The 22,293-nt window shown below is 45.5% G+C and overlaps 1 protein-coding gene across 1 annotated transcript in view; it reads left to right on the forward strand.

The window, feature by feature from the left end:
* The window catches only part of LOC121276004 (cilia- and flagella-associated protein 69-like), a 153,223-nt gene that overhangs the window by 83,322 nt on the left and 47,608 nt on the right, over positions 1-22,293 (forward strand). Inside the window, exons 14-15 of the mRNA XM_041183949.1 lie at positions 3,756-3,871; positions 14,109-14,227. Of these exons, the coding sequence (XP_041039883.1) occupies positions 3,756-3,871; positions 14,109-14,227 (235 nt within the window). The remainder of the gene's footprint in view (positions 1-3,755; positions 3,872-14,108; positions 14,228-22,293) is intronic.

Here is a 22,293-nt window from a genome sequence, read left to right on the forward strand (position 1 = left end):
TAATTAAAGTTATTAACTGAGCTGCCCGTCCAACCTTAAGGTTGGCGGGCAGGCGAAGAGCCCAGGCGGCCTTCACATTTATTATGCAACCTCATCCACGGGCGGGATGAGGTTTCATGAAGGGTTTCTGCATTAAATAAATTTTTTATTAAAATTTGTTGACATGTCCCAGCTTATGTGACATTGTCACATGAGGGGACATGTCTTAAATTTTTTTTTTCTTTAGTTTGATTTTTAAAAATTTTAATAATATCCCTGAGGCACGGAGCTGCCTCAGGGAGATTTCTGTGCTCTTTCGCACACATGCGAAATGGCGCCACCCAGCCGATTGCGGGCGGCGATCGGCTGCGCGCCTACTCCCGCCCAGCTCCCCCCCATCTGCCTTTAGTAGTTAGAAAGTCCACCTGAACTTAAGCATTACAGTCATTGTTAAATCTTAATGTAGTGACAGTTTTTTTTTAATTTCTCCCTCATGTGAGAGTTGCTGGCAAGGCCTTTGAGAAGGTAAAAACAAAAAAACTGCGGATGCTGGAAATCCAAAACAAAAACAGAATTACCTGGAAAAACTCAGCAGGTCTGGCAGCATCGGCGGAGAAGAAAAGAGTTGACGTTTCGAGTCCTCATGACCCTTCGACAGAACAAGTTCTGTCGAAGGGTCATGAGGACTCGAAACGTCAACCCTTTGAGAAGGTGATGGTTAGCCACCTTGTTGAACTGCCGCACTCCATCTGGTGAGGTACACCTACAGTGCTGTTAGGATGGTTTTTCACCCAGCAGAACTCACAGCCTCTGACCTGTTCTTGTTGACACATTATTTATATGGCTGGTCCAATTTAGTTTCGATCAATGGTCACCCCCAGGATATTGTTGGTGAGGGATTCAGTGATGGTAATACCATTGAATGTCAAGGAGGGATTGGTTAGATTCTCTGTTATTGGTCTTTGCCTGGCATTTGTGAGGTGTGAATGTTTTTTGCCACTTATCAGCCCAAGTCTGAATGTTCTCCAGGACTTGGTGCATGCGGGCAAAAACTGCTTCTGTATCTGAGCAATCATGAATGGTACTGGACACTGTGCAATCTTTTATAAGCCACAAGTAATAATGTTTTTATACCTCATTTCACTTGGGACACTTCATCTGGATCAGAAGCTACGTCATATTCTCTTGAAGTGCCAGTTAACTTATGTAAACTTTGTATGAGTTAAATGCTGGCTTCATTAGCAATGCCCACATCCCATGAAATAATTTTTAAAAGATTCATTCTATTGACTATATATTGGCTTGTTTTTAACCTTTTCAACTAAGTGTGACACTAGTGTCGTTGAGCGGATTTCCTTTCACATGACTGAATAATAGTTGAATCATAGCTAGTGAAGTGCCTCACACACAGGTGGCAGGACATACTGACAGAGTAGTTAGAAAAGCAGATGCGATCTTGGCCTTCCTCTATAGCAATATTGAATACAAAAGGGAAGTAATGCTGCACCTTGATAAAGCTCTGGCTAAACCCACTATTAGAGTATTGGATCCAGTTCTGGTCACCACACTTTAGGAAAGATGTGAGGATTCTGGTGACAGCTACATTAGAGAAGTTGGTGTTGTTCGCCGTGGAGCAAAGGAGATTGAGGGGAGATTTGATAGAGGTGTTCAAGATTATGATAGATTTGCAAAGAAAAGTTCTTCCCATTAGCTGATGGTACAAGGACTAGGTGATACAGATTTAAGATTTTAGGCAAGTGATACGCGAGGATGTGAGGAAGAACATTTTTATGCAGCTAGTGGTAGCAAATTGGAAATCTGTCAATAAGTGTGCTGGAGGCAGAGATAATCAATAATTTCAAAATAAATTGGATTGGCACTTGAGGAAAATAAACTTGCAGAGCTGCTGGAATAGAGCGGGGAATGGGATTGACTGATCACTCTGCAAATTGCTGGTATGGACTTGATGGGCTAAATAGCTTCCTTCTGTGCTATAAAGATTCTTTGACACTATTATTTAAATTTTCTCATGGTTAGAGACCTTCCTTTCTTTGTCCAGTAATTTCTATTACCCTCTGCTTCTTCTTTCTTAACCATATCATTCTCCTCTAGCTGATTTTCTCCTTCTAGCTGGTTTGATATTAGAAAATGTCTATTAAACTGCATAACTATTTGCACGTACTGACTCAAAGTACGTTCATTTAACAGATACTAGTTTTTGTCATTGTTTTGTTAAAGTCTATATGGAAGAACATTTATTTTCCAACCACCTAGATAAGGAAAAGTGTCTAAAAGTGCGGTATTTAATGGAGGTGATGGGGATCTTGCCCTCTGGCCAGAGAGCCAATGAGAACCCTACATCACCTGTATTAAGTGCCTTTCAGGGATCAAGGACTCCAGGGGCAGAGAGCTACTGGTCAATCGGAGGCCAGCAATTATTATTGCAAGTAGTGCCACTGTGGGGCAGTGGCTGCTGCTGGCACTGCAGCTGGAGAGGCCCAGGACCAGTGAGGGATCCAGGCCACAGCTGAGTGATGATGGGATGGAGGTTGTGGGTTGGGGGTCATGAGGGAGAGGGGTCAGCAGCGTGGGAAGGCGGGCCCCTCCTTCCCAATGCCAGGTCCTTCGATCAGACACTGAGTGTCTTTGAATGAGGGCCCTGCCCTGGAAGCCCACAAGCAATCCTGAGGGTATGTTTTTCAAACTTCCTGCATAGAGGGTCCCCCGCCTGCCACTGGATGAATCCCAGCAGCAGTGGGATGAGGCCTTCCTACCCAGATTAATCGGGACTGAGGAATCAAGGAAGAAACAGACGGGATCAAAGGTTTAAAAATGCAGCTTGCATTTATGTGGCATCTTTAGCAGAAGAATATCCCAAGGCACTGTACCCAATGCAAATAAAATGGACATCATACAGAAGAGAGGGGGAACTCAAAACTTGGACAAAGGGATGGGTTTTAAAAAAGGTCTTAAAAGAGGAGAGAGAAATGGAAAGCTGGAGCAGTTTGGTTGTGAGGTTGGGTGGTTGAATTCACAACCGCCAAACAGAGTTTGTTCACTTACCAACAAGGAGAGATAATTGGAGGGAAAGTCATCATGGACTGACGTTAATGGCTTAACCAACACTGGGGGCTCTTAATGGCTTCACCAGCAAGGATTCAGATACATGGATAGATTGGAGAAGCTGGGGCTATCCTCCATGGAGACGAGAAGATTAAGAGGTTTTCAAAATCATGAGGGTTCTGATGGATAAGAAGAAACTATTCCCATTGTTGGAACGGTCAAGAACCAGGGGACACTGATTTAAGTTGACTGGCAAAAGAAGCAACAGTGACATGAAGAAAAACATGGTTAAGATCTGGAATGCTCTGTCTTCAAGTGTGGTGGAGGGAGATTCAATTGTGGCCTCCAAAAGAGAATTGGATAATTATCTGAAATGAAAAAATTTGCAGGGCTGCAAGGAAAGGAGCTGGTAAATGGGACAAAGGTGAGTTGCTCTTCCAGACAGCTGGCATGGATGCGACAAGCTGAGTGGCCTCCTTCTGTGCCATAACCGTTCTATGATTGAGGGTGAAATAGGTTGAGTTAAAGAGTTAAAGGAGCAGGTCACTGTCCTGTTTAGATTAGGTGTATCACATGGTTGATTGGGCAGGGAAAATAAAAGATTTTTGCTCAAATAAGAAACAGGATTCCCCAGTGTGCATGGGTTTTTTTAAAAGGCCTTTTATGTATTTTTTATTATCTGAGTGATATGATTTTTCTTAAATGTTTAATAGATGTTTTGAAAGGCATGACAAACAGCTTGGAAGAAGAAACCAAAATTAATTTGGATATGCAAACTGACATCCTCATCATCTTGTCCAGCATCTGTGAACATGATATTCATAGAAAGGTGAGTAAATATTGAACAATGTAGCTCAGCTGTGACTGGTTGGATAAACTGGCATACTCAGTTCGTGCATGTGTGCACCGTAGCCTGAGACATATACGTATCTTTGCGTGAGATATGAGTTCTCTACTTTGACTTTAAAAAGTGTCTGATTTGCTTTCCTAGTATATACTCCTGCCGCTTTGCCTATCAAAATAAAGAATTCTCTAAAGAAAGGTATAAAACATGGCTGTAGTGCATGTCTTCAAGGATCACATCATCAGTGGCTGTAAAGGTGACCATGGCCATGAACTTTTATGTGTTGAGGTCCTTCCAGCTGTTACAATCTCAGCAGAGACTAGTAGCTATTTTTTGTCTGAAATCCCAGATATTTACTAAAAGAATGAAGCCACATGATTCCGCGTTTTAAAAGGGAAGAACTCTTACTATACATGAGTCAAAGCAAACATTAAGTATTATCTTAAATAACCTCCTATATGCTAACATCTGGAATCAACATATGTTAAACATGAATTATCAGGTAAATTACTGTCGATTATAACCTAAAAATTATACATCAAATAACAGATACAACTAAGGTAGATCTTACAAATTAGCTCAGCTGTCCACACAGCATATATATCATCAATCTCAGTCAAAAAATCCTTCAAAACTCTGTCTTCCTAACGAAGAATTTCAACTCCTCTCATTCTATCTTAGAATCTTAGCCTGAGCCCCAGCCAAGAGCAGCGCACAACCAGCCCGACTTCCTCAGGCATGGTCTTCACCACAAATGGCACACATCTGCAGAACTCCTCAACTCAGTCTAGATCTGAGATTCTTACCTTCCCTCTGGATTCTTACCTTCTCTCGATCTTTTCATTGAGAACTGTCGGCGCGACATTAGTCGTCTCAATTTCTCTGCTCCTCTCACCCATTCTAACCTGGCTCTCTCTGAATTTACTGCACTCCATTCTCTCAGGTCCAACCCTGACATTGTCATCAAACCCGCTGACAAGGGTGGTGCTGTTGTTGTCTGGCGCACTGACCTCTACCTCGCGGAGGCTGAGCGTCAACTCGCAGACACTTCCTCCTACCTCTCCCTGGACCATGACCCCACCACTGAACATCAAGCCACTGTTTCCAGGACTGTCACTGACCTCATCTCCTCTGGGGATCTCCCTCCCACAGCTTCCAACCTGATAGTCGCCCAACCTTGGACGGCCCGCTTCTATCTCCTACCCAAAATCCACAAACAGAACTGCCCCGGTAGACCGATCGTCTCAGCTTGCTCCTGCCCCACAGAACTCATTTCTCGTTATCTTGACTCCCTTCTCTCTCCCCTTGTCCAGTCCCTTCCCACCTACATCCGTGATTCCTCTGACACCTTACGTCACATCAACAATTTCCAGTTCCCTGGCCCCTACCGCTTCCTCTTCACCATGGACGTCCAATCCCTCTACACCTCCATCCCCCACCAGGATGGTCTGAGGGCCCTTAGCTTCTTCCTCGAACAGAAGCCCGAACAATCCCCATCCACCACTACTCTCCTCCGTCTGGCTGAACTTGTTCTCACGCTGAACAATTTCTCCTTCAACTCCTCTCACTTCCTCCAAATAAAAGGTGTGGCTATGGGTACCCGCATGGGCCCCAGCTATGCCTGTCTCTTTATGGGGTATGTGGAACATTCCTTGTTGCAGTCCTACTCCGGCCCCCTTCCACAACTCTTTCTCCGGTACATCGATGATTACTTCGGTGCCGCTTCATGCTCTCGTCAGGACTTGGAAAAATTTATTAATTTTGCTTCCAATCTCCACCCCTCCATCATTTTCACGTGGTCCATCTCTGACACTTCCCTTCCCTTCCTTGAACTCTCTGTCTCAATCTCTGGTGATAGACTGTCCACCAATATCCATTACAAACCCACCGACTCCCACAGCTATCTCGACTACAGTTCCTCACACCCCGCTTCCTGTAAGGACTCCATCCCATTCTCTCAGTTCCTTTGCCTCCGTCGCATCTGTTCCGATGATGCTACATTCAAAAACAGTTCCTCTGACATGTCCTCCTTCTTCCTTAACCGAGGTTTTCCACCCACGGTCGTTGACAGGGCCCTCAACCGTGTCCGGCCCATCTCCCACGCATCCGCCCTCATGCCTTCTCCTCCCTCCCAGAAACATGATAGGGTCCCCCTTGTCCTCACTTATCACCCCACCAGCCTCCGCATTCAAAGGATCATCCTCCGCCATTTCCGCCAACTCCAGCATGATGCCACCACCAAACACATCTTCCCTTCACCCCCCTTATCGGCATTCCGTAGGGATCGCTCCCTCCGGGACACCCTGGTCCACTCCTCCATCACCCCCTACTCCTCAACCCCCTCCTATGGCACAACCCCATGCCCACGCAAAAGATGCAACACCTGCCCCTTCACTTCCTCTCTCCTCACCATCCAAGGACCCAAACACTCCTTTCAAGTGAAGCAACATTTCACTTGCATTTCCCCCAACTTAGTCTACTGCATTCGTTGCTCCCAATGTGGTCTCCTCTACATTGGAGAGACCAAACGTAAACTGGGCGACCGCTTTGCAGAACACCTGCGGTCTGACCGCAAGAATGACCCAAACCTCCCTGTCGCTTGCCATTTTAACACTCCACCCTGCTCTCTTGCGCATATGTCTGTCCTTGGCTTGCTGCATTGTTCCAGTGAAGCCCAAGGCAAACTGGAGGAACAACACCTCATCTTCCGACTAGGGACTTTACAGCCTTCCGGACTGAATATTGAATTCAACAACTTTAGGTCGTGAGCTCCCTCCCCCATCCCCACCCCCTTTCTGTTTCCCCCTTCCTTTTTTTTTTCCAATAAATTATAAAGATTTTCCTTTTCCCACCTATTTCCATTATTAAAAAAAACCCCACTAGAGCTATACCTTGAGTGCCCTACCATCCATTCTTAATTAGCACATTCGTTTAGATAATATCACCAACTTTAACTTTAACACCTATGTGTTCTATTGTACTATTGTCGTTGACATCTTTTGATGATCTGCTTCTATCACTGCTTGTTTGTCCCTACAACCACACACCCCCCCCCACCTCTCTGTCTCTCTATCTCTCTGCCCCCCACACACACACCTTAAACCAGCTTATATTTCAGCTCTTTCCTGGACTCGAACTCAAGTTCTGTCGAAGGGTCATGAGGACTCGAAACGTCAATTCTTTTCTTCTCCGCCGATGCTGCCAGACCTGCTGAGTTTTTCCAGGTAATTCCGTTTTTGTTTTGGATTTCCAGCATTCGCAGTTTTTTTTGTTTTTATCTCTGTGTTTAATTGACTGCCACTGCTCTTCAATAAACGCCTACCTCCTTGAAGAAGTTCTGTTCCTCTCTGCGACAAGATTTCCGTATCTCTCTGTTGCCTTCTTTACCTTCATTGCTTTCCATTTCCCTCCTAGTGTTTGACAAGGTGTTTACTAAAACCCGCTTTCACAGCCATATCTCCTTTCTCAGTGACTGTCTCCGTCTCCGACTTACCCCACATGGATTTCAACTGAAATTCCACCCCTCATGTTTCGAACCCACCCAGGATTACAGGTATCTCCGGGACATAAAACGTTTCTCGGACTGCTGTTCCCGTCACATTCTGAAATCCACTCTCAGTGCCATGCGCCGCCATATGAACACACTCGACCTCTCCCTCCAGCAGCACCGCCGTACCCTTTTTCAAAGCTGCGCGTGCCCCCAGTTTCATTTTATCCTTCGGCTCATCCGACGCCTCAACAAGAAACTTTTTCTCTTTCTCTCAAGTGCTAAGGAACGCAAGCTCCAACAACTCATCGACACCAACACCCATCTAGGACCCTCCACCCCTGCCTGTCCCTCCGTCCCCACCCTTTCTTCCAGTCCCAACCCCAGCCGTGTATTCACTGTACCCCCTGACCTTCCCCTCTCCGATGCTGAACGTTCAGTGCTCAGCAAAGGACTTAGTTTCATACCCTTACGCCCTCACCTCAATGAATTTTGGGCTCGGCATGATACTGAACTCTTCTTCCGCCGTCTTCGTCTCCGGGCTCACTTCTTTGGGCAGGAGTCCTCTCCCAGTTCAACGGATCCTTTTACCCATCTTCAATATTCTCCCTCCACCTGGACCCCTCCCTCTGGATTCTTACCTTCTCTCGATCTTTTCATTGAGAACTGTCGGCGCGACATTAGTCGTCTCAATTTCTCTGCTCCTCTCACCCATTCTAACCTGTCTCTCTCTGAACTTACTGCACCCCATTCTCTCAGGTCCAACCCTGACATTGTCATCAAACCCGCTGACAAGGGTGGTGCTGTTGTTGTCTGGTGCACTGACCTCTACCTCGCGGAGGCTGAGCGTCAACTCGCAGACACATCCTCCTACCTCTCCCTGGACCATGACCCCACCACTGAACATCAAGCCACTGTTTCCAGGACTGTCACTGACCTCATCTCCTCTGGGGATCTCCCTCCCACAGCTTCCAACCTGACAGTCGCCCAACCTTGGACGGCCCGCTTCTATCTCGTACCCAAAATCCACAAACAGAACTGCCCCGGTAGACCGATCGTCTCAGCTTGCTCCTGCCCCACAGAATTCATTTCTCGTTATCTTGACTCCCTTCTCTCTCCCCTTGTCCAGTCCCTTCCCACCTACATCCGTGATTCCTCTGACACCTTACATCACATCAACAATTTCCAGTTCCCTGGCCCCTACCGCTTCCTCTTCACCATGGACGTCCAATCCCTCTACACCTCCATCCCCCACCGGGATGGTCTGAGGGCCCTTAGTTTCTTCCTCGAACAGAGGCCCGAACAATCCCCATCCACCACTACTCTCCTCCGTCTGGCTGAACTTGTTCTCACGCTGAACAATTTCTCCTTCAACTCCTCTCACTTCCTCCAAATAAAAGGTGTGGCTATGGGTACCCGCATGGGCCCCAGCTATGCCTGTCTCTTTATGGGGTATGTGGAACATTCCTTGTTGCAGTCCTACTCCGGCCCCCTTCCACAACTCTTTCTCCGGTACATCGATGATTACTTCGGTGCCGCTTCATGCTCTCGTCAGGACTTGGAAAAATTTATTAATTTTGCTTCCAATCTCCACCCCTCCATCATTTTCACGTGGTCCATCTCTGACACTTCCCTTCCCTTCCTTGACCTCTCTGTCTCAATCTCTGGTGATAGACTGTCCACCAATATCCATTACAAACCCACCGACTCCCACAGCTATCTCGACTACAGCTCCTCACACCCCGCTTCCTGTAAGGACTCCATCCCATTCTCTCAGTTCCTTTGCCTCCGTCGCATCTGTTCCGATGATGCTACATTCAAAAACAGTTCCTCTGACATGTCCTCCTTCTTCCTTAACCGAGGTTTTCCACCCACGGTCGTTGACAGGGCCCTCAACCGTGTCCGGCCCATCTCCCACGCATCCGCCCTCACGCCTTCTCCTCCCTCCCAGGAACATGATAGGGTCCTCCTTGTCCTCACTTATCACCCCACCAACCTCCGCATTCAAAGGATTATCCTCCGCCATTTCCGCCAACTCCAGCATGATGCCACCACCAAACACATCTTCCCTTCACCCCCCTTATCGGCATTCCGTAGGGATCGCTCCTTCCGGGACACCCTGGTCCACTCCTCCATCACCCCCTACTCCTCAACCCCCTCCTATGGCACAACCCCATGCCCACGCAAAAGATGCAACACCTGCCCCTTCACTTCCTCTCTCCTCACCGTCCAAGGACCCAAACACTCCTTTCAAGTGAAACAGCATTTCACTTGCATTTCCCCCAACTTAGTCTACTGCATTCGTTGCTCCCAATGTGGTCTCCTCTACATTGGAGAGACCAAACGTAAACTGGGCAACCGCTTTGCAGAACACCTGCGGTCTGTCCGCAAGAATGACCCAAACCTCCCTGTCGCTTGCCATTTTAACACTCCACCCTGCTCTCTTGCGCATATGTCTGTCCTTGGCTTGCTGCATTGTTCCAGTGAAGCCCAAGGCAAACTGGAGGAACAACACCTCATCTTCCGACTAGGGACTTTACAGCCTTCCGGACTGAATATTGAATTCAACAACTTTAGGTCGTGAGCTCCCTCCCCCATCCCCACCCCCTTTCTGTTTCCCCCTTCCTTTTTTTTTTCCAATAAATTATAAAGATTTTCCTTTTCCCACCTATTTCCATTATTAAAAAAAACCCCACTAGAGCTATACCTTGAGTGCCCTACCATCCATTCTTAATTAGCACATTCGTTTAGATAATATCACCAACTTTAACTTTAACACCTATGTGTTCTATTATACTATTGTCGTTGACATCTTTTGATGATCTGCTTCTATCACTGCTTGTTTGTCCCTACAACCACACCGCCCCCCCACCCCCCCACCTCTCTGTCTCTCTATCTCTCCGCCCCCCACAAACACACCTTGAACCAGCTTATATTTCAGCTCTTTCCTGGACTCGAACTCAAGTTCTGTCGAAGGGTCATGAGGACTCGAAACGTCAATTCTTTTCTTCTCCGCCGAGTTTTTCCAGGTAATTCTGTTTTTGTTTTAGATCTGCCAATGTTATCTTCAAGTAACAGAAACAACTGCTGCAACTTATTCTCAGCTTCTGGATCTGGACTTTGTCTTTTTCAGCTTGCCTATACTGCACCACTGGACTCATTGAATGCTACTGTCATGCTTAGCTGGCTCTACATCTCCTTATATAGCCTCAACCAGTTTCAGTCTGCCCAGAAGTTTTGGTTTCCAAATCTCAGGTTTAGTTTCCATTTCCTTAGAAACTAGGAGGGTCAATTTCCTTTCTCTATTTTCCTTTTCATTTTTTGTTTGCAGTTAGGGTCTGTCTCAAAAAATAATGACTTGAAAGCACAGATTCCATCACACAATCTTGAGCTGGAGATATTTGCAACATCTCACAGTTTGCTGTCCACTGTTGCATAAGGAAGGTCACTGATGCTGTTTATTTAAAGAGAGCTAACTACATTTCATTCTCTCCTGCCAGAAAATGGCAAGTGATTGAACACACGGCTTTGTGAGGATTACGTACTTCACCATGGTGCAGGATACGATTGACTGCACTCACATAACTTTGCAGGTGCTGCATGTAAACTCAGAGATGTATCACACCCAAAATGAATGCAATTCCCTCAATATCCAGATGATGTGCAACCATATGCAGTGAATCATGCAGCTTAATGTCCAGTTTTCTGGCAGCCGTCATGATGCTTTCATTCTGCAGAAGTCTGCTGTGTCATCTGTATTTGAGCCACCACCGCCAATCAAAGTGTGCCCACTGTGGCAATAAAGCCCATCTGCTGGCCACCTAATGACTTCAGTTTGCAACCCACACACACTTGTGCAGCATGCATACAATGAAAGCCATGCTTTCAGCTATGCATACAATGAAAGCCATCCCACATGGGATGTGATAAAGCAGTGCATTGTCATGCTGAAACACTTCTGTTGCCTGAACCGACCTACTGCAGTAGATATCAGGAATCATGGTGGTCTGCTCTATGCTGCACAACCTCACCACTGTGAAGGCACCTTCCCATCAGCTACAAAGCAAGCAGCTGAGGGAGAAGAGGAAAGGAGCAGGGAATAAAGACAGCTCCTTTCTGGTCGGGCTGTTCGTGAGCAACTTATATGATGGTGATACCAGTCAACAACAATTCTCCATTCAACAATAGTCCCATGCCTTACCTTCCTTGTTACAGACTATCATAGCAGCTGCTTGGCTACAATGCTGAAATAAATGCCACTCCAAAATAAACATTCCAAACCAAATCTATAAATAAACCCATGCATTACAAACATCCCTGACTTTTGTGCATTCCCTCAATGCCTCTCTTTGGTGTACCTTTGCTGTACTAGTGCTCCTACTCAGTGCTATCCCAGTGGCTAAAACATGGTTAGTGGAAAGCTGCTGACTTTCACTGGAGGAAAACCTCAGGACCCTAGGAAGCCCTGGCTTCAGAATACCCCATTTCAGCATAGGCATCAGTCGTCTGGGTTGGCTGGCTGATATGCAGCAGCAAAGGTAGAGGCAGATTGGGAAGGCAAATGCTGTAAACCTGAGATGGCTCCACAGAGTGCCATTGCTACACTGCTTGTGGGATACCATAATCTGTTGAAGGACAGACTTTGCTGGAGCCACATGTAAGGACAGCAGATTGCCTTCCCTAATGAACCAGATGGGCTTTTACAACAATCATTTGCTGAGACTAGCATTCAATTCCAGATATTTTTAATAAATTGGATTTAAATTCCGCCAGCTACCATGGTGGAATTTGAATCCCTGTCCCCAGGGTATTAGCATGGCCCTCTGGATTGCAGTCTAGTGACATTACCAATACGCCATCACGATGTGCATGCTGCAACTCTAAGTTATTCTGTAAATTATGTGCATTGTCAATATCTGAGCTGGTGTGATATCGAGTGACAGTTGGTGAGATTTGGGCATCATCGTGGGCGGGACTGGCCACTCTCCAAATTTTCTCGTCCCAGCCGCTGGGAAAATCCCGGCCAATATTTCTTTATCACTTAGTGTCTTGCTGCTCTTCCACATGTTGTTCTTCCACCATTTCCTGACTAAAGGGGAGTTCTTGGGTATCTGAAAGTAGAAAGGCACAAAGGACTGAGATGAGAAGAAATTTCTTCATTTAGAGAATTGTGAATATTTAGCTGCAGAGGCCTCTGGATGCTCAGTCATTGAGTATATTCAGGGCTGAGATTGTTACATTTTTGGACTGTAAGGAAATTAAGGGATCCTGGGGGTCACATAGGAATGTGGAGTTGAGGTTGGGGATCAGCCATTGCCTTATTAAATGATGAAGCAGGTGCAAGGGCCATATAGCCTATTCCTGCTCCGAATTCTTATATCTTTAAGGTTGGGGTTGCGGTAAGGGGTGGTGAGAAGCAAGAGGTGCATATTTATGCTGTCTGCAGCTTGTAAATCAAAAGAGATTGTGGCATAAGGGTGAACTGGGATATGAGAAGGAGAATTAGATATGAAGTTACCATCCTGTTCTGTTTTTTTCAGCCACACCCCTGGCCATGGCCGCAGCAATGGGTGTTCCAATGGGTGAGAACCATCTCCTCCCTGGTGGTAAGGACATACAGCCTTACCTGTACCCTACTGCTGAGCACCTCCTGCCTCTCGTTGTACACCAACTTGCAAAAGAGTGGAAAGTGTGTCATTGACTATGGTGCAAAATGTTTTGGTGATGTGGCTATCACAGTTGAATAGATGGCTGTGTGTGCAAGCTGGTACATGTGGGTATGAGGCTTGCAGCAGTGCTAAGTGTGTGAGGGTGAGGTGATGCAATGAATGATAGGTATAAGCCGTGATTGATAGAGATTGGTGGCAGATAATTGATAGAATTGTCATTCATTGAGCTGTGTGTGAGGCTACTGGCACAGTTGGTGGGTGATGGTATATCCTGTGCCTTATCCTGCCACAACCAACATCCTTTAGCACTAAAAACTTGTGCTCCAGAACTAGCCGAGCTGTTTTCGGTAATGTGCAGCACTGACATCTATCTGGCAAAATGGAAAATTGCCCAGCTATGTCCTGTCCACAAAAAGCAGGATAAATCCAATCCTGCCTATTACTTCCCCATCAACCTACTCTCAATCAACAGCAAAGTGATGTAGTCAACAGTTCTATTATAGAATAGAAGGAGGCCATTTGCTCCATCGAGTCTGCACCAGTTCTTTTAAAGAGCAATTCAGTTAGTCCCATTCACCACTCTTTCCCTATATCACTGAAATTATTTCTCCTTCAAGTTTTCTTGTTATTTATTCTTTCATGGGATGTGTATGTTTCTGGCAGGGCCAGCATTTATTGCCCATTTCTAATTGCCCTTGAATTGAGCTTGCTCAATCATTTCAGAGGGCAGTTAAGCATCAAACACATTGCTGTGGCTCTGGAGTCATATGCAGGCCAGACCAGGGAAGAATGGCAGATTTCCTTGCCTAAAGGATGTTAGTGAACCAGATAGGCTTTTACGACAATTGATGATAGTTTCATGGTCTTCATTACTGAAAATAGTTTTCAGTTCCACATTTATTAATTGAATTTAAATTCCACCAGCTGCTATGGTATGATTTGAACCCATGTTGCTAGAGCTTTAGCCTAAGGTTCTGGATTACTAGTCCAGTGACATTAACACTACGCCACCATCTCCTCATTGAGCATTTACCTGCTCACTGTGCTTTCTTTTATTGTGTATTAGGAACTCTTTGGTGCCTTTGGAGTAGAAATTGTCATAAAGCTGTTAAAGATTGATCCAACTAAGTTCTACAGCGGCATTGGTCACAACAGGCTTTTACTGTCCACAGTAGACTGTATCTGGTAAGTTTATTGTTATATTGCAGCAATAAATACTTTTAAGCATCACTTCCATCAGTCTGTATTTTGTTTTACATTTTAGAACAGTGCAGAACCATACAAATTTATATAATTTTTTTCTTACTACATTAACAAAGCAACATAATAGATATTTATAAGTTACGCTTGTATGCTATTTGTAAATTTGTCATGAAATCTTACATTATTACTTGTGTTTAACCTTCTGACACTGCTGTAGCTCCACATTTGTGAACTAATTAGTACAGTGCTTGGGGTTTGTTTTATCCAATGAGTAACAAGCCTGCATCAACAATGTAACTTGAGATTGAAATGTATGGCTGTAACTTCCGACTAGCGTCGGAAAGTGCTGGCCCGCAGTAATCAGAAGAAATAAATGCACAGTTACCTGGCCTTGAAAATTGCGTTGCCACTTCCATTCGCCGGAGCTGCTTGGGCCCCAGCGAAGTGTAGATCCAGTGTATTCATGGAGGCCGCGCCTCCTTTTTTACAGCACTTGCTGCCATAAAGCAGGAAAGTTTAAAGGGCCAGGGAAATTGACAAGCCATGGAAGGTAAGTGTCTAAGGGAATTGGATAGGATCTGGGGGTTGGGGATGTCCGGGGGTTGTGGGGGGTCCAAAGTCAGTGAGTTGGGGGGGTGGCGGGGGGGGGAATGGGAGGTGGTGGGGTTCAAGGTCTGGAGAGGAAGGGTCCAAGGTCTGGGGGTGGGGGGAGGCGGGGGGGGGAGTCTGAGGTTAGGGGGTCCAGATGTGGGGGTGGTCCAGAGGTCAGTGGGGAGGGGGGGTCTGAATGTCATTGTGTCATTGGGGGGGTGCCGAAGGTTCTGGGCGTGGTCCGGAGGACACAGGGATGGGTTTGTCCAGAGGTTGGAGAGGGTCCGCTGGTCAAGGGGGTCGTTCGGAGGTCAGGGGGCTGGAGATCGGGGCGGGGTCCGAGGTCAGTTGGGGGAGGGGGTCTGAGGTCGGGGATTTGGAGTCTGAGGACCGGGGGTGGGGGTAGGGGGGGAGGGGGGGTCGGAGTCCGAGGTCGGGGGGAGAATCCAATATCGGGATAGGTGCTGAGATCTGTGGGGAGGGGGGAGTGGGGTTGTCAGAGTTCAGGGGGGAGCCCCGTGGTTTGGGTAGGGGGTGTGGGGGGGGAGGTGGTGGGGGGGGATGTCAGTGGCACAGGTGTGGGTGAGTCCTGTGGGGTTGGTCTGGGTCTTCACAATAGTTATGTAGAAGTTAGAAAAGGTTTTAATTCTAACTTTTTCTGGGTAACTATTGGTATAACCCCGGCGGAACCATCAAAGTTTGCAATCTAAATTGAATTTTTGGATGGCTCCCAGCACAGCGCAATTGTCCAGGGGAAGTGTGCACTTCTGCGCAATTGCCGTACAAACCCTTACCTGCGAACTTGCCAGAGGGATTCCCCAACGCATCATTGGGGTACCCCCCAAATCTGACGCTGGGGAGCGCGGACATTATGGGCCATAGTTGTAAGGGTAAAGCAATTTTGGAGGATAAACTATTGTAAAATTAACAGCGATCTGCTATGAGAGTTTCACTTATTACTTTTTATATATAACTGCTTTACTTTGTTTTCTCATTTTAGGACTCAAACAATAATCAAATTAATATTTTACATATAATACCATCTTTCCCCACTTAAGGCCACTTTTATTCTTTTTTTCTTCCTGCTTTTCCCTCTGTTTTTCACTCCATTTCTTTCATCTTCTTAACCAGAAGACATTAACTTTTATGTAGTCCTGTGGTTGTGCTCCTGTAGCAAAGGCAGCGATGGCCAAAAGGCTGTTTTACAACAGAGGGTCTATAGTTGAGCTTAGATCTATCCTCAAAACACACACTTCCTATGGGAGATGTTGAGCTGACGCCACGAGATGTTGCAGCCAATTTCGTTTCTTTTATTTATTTGTTCATGGGATATGGGCGTCTCTGACTAGATCAGCATTTATTGCCCATCCCTAATGCCCTTGTTTAGAGGGCATTTAAGAATCAACCACATTGCTGTGGGTCTGGAGTCACATGTAGGCCAGACCAGGTGAGTACAGCAGGTTTCCTTCCCTAAAGCACATTAGCGAACCAGATGGGTTTTTACGTCCATCGACAATGATTTCATGGTCATCATTAGATTTTAATTCCAGATTTTTATTGAATTCAAATTTCACCATCTGCCATGGTGGGATTTGAACTTGGGTCTCCAGAGCATTATCCTGGGTCTTTTGGAATACCATCCAGTGATAATATCACTATAGTGACAATACCACTATGCCACCACCTCCCAATCTGCCACACTACCTGCCCAATTGAAATCAGCTAAGCCAACATGACCAGGAATGCAACCTGGTACCTTCCTTATCTAAAATAAAAACAAAAAATGCTGGAAAAACTCAGTAGGTCAGTCGGCATCTGTGGAGAGAAACGGAGTTAATAGCCCATAACTTCCAGTTGAAGGGACACCAAAGATGCCCTGTGGGATCCCCCCATCCCACCTCCAGAAATCCTCATGCCTGCACATGACGTTCAAACTTCCATTGGGCAATTGCCCTGCAATGGGAACCATCCTAAATTCTCAATTTTCACTGCATGGTCCTGCAGTCTCCTGTTTCAGATAATAATCCAGTTCCCTCTTTAATGCCTCATTTGAACTTGCTTCCACCACAGTCTCAGGCAGTGCATTCCAGATCCTAACCACTCACTGCATGACAAAGTTTTTCCTCATATTGCCATTGCTTCTTTCGCATATTACCTTTTCTTGTGCCCTCTGTGTCTCGACCCTTCCACCAGTGGAACAGTTTCTCCCTATTTACTCTGTCCAGACCCCTCATGATTTTGAATACCTTGATTAAATTTCCTCTCAGTCTTGTCTTCTCCAAAGAAAACAGTTCCAAATTCTCCAATTTATCGATGTAACTGAAGTTCCTCAACCTTGCAATCATTCTCATGAATCTTTTCTGCAATCTGTCCAATGTCTTCACATCTTTCTAAAGTGCCACACAAAACTGGGCGCAGTACTCCAGTTGAGGCTGGATCGGTGTTTTGTACAAATTTAACATAACTTTCTTTCTCTCAATGTCTCTGTAAATAAAGCTTAGTATACTGCATGCTTTAATAAGTGGTCCCGCAACATGCCTTGTCATATTCAATGATTTATGCACATGTCTTTCCACATTCTTCCTACCAAAATGAATCGCTTCATACTTCTCTGCATAAAATTTCATCTGCCACTTGTCTGCCCTTTTCACTAACTTGTCTGTGTCCTTTTGAAGTTCTGCACTATCCTCCTTACAGTTTACAATACTTCCAAGTTTTGTATGATCCATAAATGTTGAAATTGTGCCCTGTACACCAAGATCTAAGTCATTAATATATAAAATAGTAAGGCAGGGGTCCTAACACTGACCCCTGGGGAACTCCACTATATACCTTCCTCCAGTCCAGAATATGTCTATTAAAAATAACCACTACTCTCCGGGTGGAATTATCCCAGATTTGCACTGTGTGGTAGTGGGCCGGTAAAATTACATTTTACCCGCTGGCCACGATGGTAGATTTACACACTGTATCATCCCAAACCCACGGCATTACTTATGCATTCCCGGGAAACACGCCATTTCCATGGTGGGCAGGCTCTCATTCGCCCACCACACCTCTACCTCAGTGCTCCATCATGCCTGACACCATATCTAAAGTCTGGCCGCATGCACACATCTCAGTGCTTCCAGCCCACAACTACTACAGGGAAGATGTCCATGAAAGGCAGAAAGACTGCAGCTCCCAGGTTTAATGACACGTCACTGAAATGCCATTTGGACGCTGTGGAGGCCCACCGTGATGTCCTTTACCCCCGTTCTGGCCGCAGGACGGCATCACCAATCCAGCGTGTCAGGCGATGGCAGTGGTGGTCAGTACCAGTGCGGCACAGAAGATGTTGGCCATCCAATGCAGATAGAGGATGAATGATCTCATTGTGCAGGGTATGGCAACTATCTCATCACTCTAAACTCACACACTCAAGCCCATCACACACTCACTGAAATCTCACTCACTGCCAGCTCAGGGGACATCACCACCCATTCTCACAGCAGCAGTGTGTACCACCTACAAGATATACTGCAGGAATTCACCAAGGCTCCCCAGACAGAACCTTCCAAACCCATGACCACTACCACCTAGAAGGACAAGGGCAGCAAATAGATGGGAATGCCACCACCTGGAGGTTCCCCTCCAAGTAACACACCAAACTGACTCGGAAATACATCGCCGTTCCTTCACTGTCGCTGGGTTCAGATCCTGGAACTCCCTTCCTAACAGCACTGTAGGTATACCTACACCACATGGACTACAACGGTTCAAGAAGGCAGCTCACCACCTCCTTCTCAAGGGCAATAAATGCTGGCCCAACCAGCGAAGCCCACATCCCGTGAATGAATAAAAAACAAACACATATTCTCAGATGTCCATCTGGCCTAATTTCTTCTGGAGACTGCCTCCTCAGCCCTCACCAACTTGAGGCCACTGGCACAGATCAACATGTGCCCCCACACATCCTGGGATACCCTCCATCCTCAGTATAGTTCTCGTCCTGCAGCCTGTTCTCTTGCTGGAGGCCACTTCTCCCCCTTCCCCAAGCAAGACCTTGCCCTGTAGGTATTAAAAAGTCACCCACAAATGGCTGATCTGGTAGGTAGAGACCTACCCATGAGCACCCCTAAAAGTGATGTAGTGCTGCCTGTGAAGCCTGGCGCTGATGACCATGAGTACTGACTGAAGCAAAGTAGGCAAACAAACCTTGAAGTCCCAAGCGAAGTGCAGCCCACCAGGTTCATGTCGCTTATATGCTGTTGTGAAACACGTCGGTGTGTCTTCCTGCCGAGTGGGTGGACAATCCAGTGTGGGGGGGGAATGGGTCCGACAGGCTGGCCTTCTAGTGACATGCTGATGTATTACAATGAGGTTCCCGACATCCAATGACAGGCCTCGTTTCCGGCCTTCGGCGGAGTGAGCGGACGAATGCAAACTGATTTCACACCATCGTGAAACCAGTCGCGCCATATTGTCTGCTCATGCCACCAAACAAGACCGATGCCAATGGGCACAGAAAATCCAGGCCTCTGTTTCCTGTCACTCAACTAATTTTGTATCTGTGTTGCTCCTGTCCCTTTTATTCCATGAGCTTAACTTTGCAACACTTTATCACATGCCTTTTGGAAGTCCATGTACACCACGTCAACACCATTACTCTCATCAACTTTGTCTGTTACTGCATCAAAAAACTCAAGCGAGTTACTTAAACATGATTTGCCATTAACAAATCCACCGTGCTGCCTTTCCTTAATTAACTTACATTTGCCCAAGACCCTCATCCCATTGCTATTAGTTTTTAACCTGCAGTGGACAAGGGCCATGCCAGGTGGGCAACCGCCTCAGGTAAACCTCGTGGGCATTTTGCAGCCTAGTGGGGGAATCCCTTCTACTTGGGCAGTCCATGACCAATGGAGATACCTGCCGAGGGATGGGCCACCTCATAGCTGAAGACCCCTATTTGCCCTAAATACTAACCCCTCTTCCTCCCCTCACTGGTGCCTCCCTCTCTAGTCTCAGCGAACCCATCCCACCTGTCTTACCCCTGGGATTCCATTGTTGATCCTCTGCCTGGCCCCGCTATAGTACTAGCAGTGGCCACCAGTCTCACTGGTGCTGCTGGTACTGGACAGCTGCCAGCATCCAATTGATCGGCAACTCTAGGGAGTGAGAAATTCCTCCTTAGGATGGTGAGGACCCTGACTCCAACCAGGTAAGTGCCTGAGTGACAATAAGTCAAGTTGGCAGAGGGTAGTGGAATGACCACAGCAGGTTGCCATCTGCTCTCCAACCAGCGGACAGGCCCACTGCCAAATGCATTACATTACATGCAAGGAATCTGCAAACGGAAAGGTTAAGTGAGTGGGCAAAAATTTAGCAGATGGAGCATAACATAGGAAACATGAAGTTATTCTCTTTGGTAGGAAAAATAGAAAAGCAGAATGTTGTTTAAATGAGGAAGACTGTAGAATGCTGCAGTACAGTGAAATCTGGGTGTCCTCGTACATGAATCTCAAACAACTAGCATGCAGATACAGCAAGTAATTAGGAAGGCAAATTGAATGTTGGCCTTTATTGCAAGGGGCATGGAGTATAGAAGTAGGGAAGTCTTGCTATAATTGTATAGGGTGTTGGTGAGACCACACCTACAGTACTATGTACAGTTTTGGTCTCCTTACTTGAGGAAGGATATACTTGCATTGGAAGCAGTTCAGAGAAGGTTTGCGATTCTGATTTCTAGGTTAAGGGGTTATCTTACAAGGAAGGGTTGAGCAGGTTGGCCCTATACCTAATTTTTACCAGTAGGCCATACCCAACCAGCCCATGCTTGCAAAACTCAAAACACAGTGTCCAGCATTTGATGTGATTCCACAATTGGACAACATTTGCCAAATAATTCTCAGTGAGCTAAAAATTAAGCTGACAACCAATTTAAGATTGTCAGTCAGACTCGTAGTGTAGCAAATTTGCACGTACTGTAAGTTACATATATTAATACACAGGGCCCCGTAATTTGCAGACAGAAAGAACATGTACACACGTTGCGCCTGTTTCAGCTAAACAAAATAAGTGATAGTCATTCGCTGGTTCATTCCTCAGGGCAATGCCTCTACCAATCAGAGTCCACTTGCCAACCAATCAGCATTCTCTTGTCATACAGTATAAAGTTGTTGCTCCCCCGGCATTGTATTCTTGCGATTATCCTGATGAGTGCAAGACAAAAAGCTTCAACAAAATGTCTATTTTCAGCAATACCTTGCATTTGTTCTTAGAATTTTCATCACTAATACTGTTCAGTTTGGTCAATGTTGCTTAGTAAAACATAACTATCTCTGTGATGATTAATGCTCTATTTGAAAGAGGAATAGGAAATAAAAGTGCGGTATAATTGTGAATTGGCGTAGCAAAACTTATCTGTGGCAAATCAGAAAACTAACAGACCCTAAAAAACTTACAACTCAAAAATGCCCCTGATTATATAGTTCTGAAAAACAGCCATTAAACATAACATAAGTGGAACAATGTTGTAACTTAAGGTGTAGCTATGCCTAATATTCCTTTGTTTATATTGTTGGGAATATGCCATTAGCACACAAAAACCTGAAGGACAGATGGTCAAGGCAGAAGACTTGTTACCTATGGATGCCTGGGACATTTTTTTTCTGCTTGTTGAAGTCTTTAGTTTTGAAAACTTTTTTTGCAATTTTGTAAATTTTACTGTATTTTGAGGCATACAATTAATCAGCCAAGCCATTGCCTGCCACTGCAAAATCCCCTTTTCACTACTGTAAATAAATAATTAACAGTTCAATAAAGATAACTGTTTAACACATTGCAAGTAGAAATGAAAATTTGATTTGATGTTAAATGTTGATGTTTTCTAAAATAAAAGAAGTGTAAAGAAAGTCAACTTAAGTACAAACATGTACAAAGGACATTTAAGTGTAACTTAAGGACAGCACAGCAGTTTAAATCCCACACTTTTTTTTATCAATAAGCACTCAAATGCTGATGGTTAGAATGTATGTGCAATTAATTAGGAAAGTAATTTATCCCATAAAAGCTTGCAATTGTTCAGACTGGCCACCTAGGATTAAAAACATCTAATCTTTTTGCAGTGCCATCCTTATTGGAATTAACAAGATTTCAAACATGTTAGATGCAGGGTCGAGTTAGATTGAAGACATTACACTATTTTCTAAACAGGGAGCAAACCCAACCTCAGTAGTGGCCAGATAATTTCACAGGAGCAACCCTAATGCATCACTGAACAATACTCCAAAGTCTATCTATTCTCAAGTAACCTCATTCCTACAGGTCAGTCTGAGCATATGACATCATTAGTGGCAAAGGACAATAAAATATAAATACTGTATGGACTTACTGTACTTAACAGTCATAACAACTGGTATTTATTTAGCATCCTTAGCATAATAAAACATCCTAAGGCAGTTCACAGGAGTGAA

Source organism: Carcharodon carcharias, chromosome 3, assembly GCF_017639515.1.
Source record: "Carcharodon carcharias isolate sCarCar2 chromosome 3, sCarCar2.pri, whole genome shotgun sequence".
NCBI classification, from domain to species: Eukaryota; Metazoa; Chordata; class Chondrichthyes; order Lamniformes; family Lamnidae; genus Carcharodon; species Carcharodon carcharias.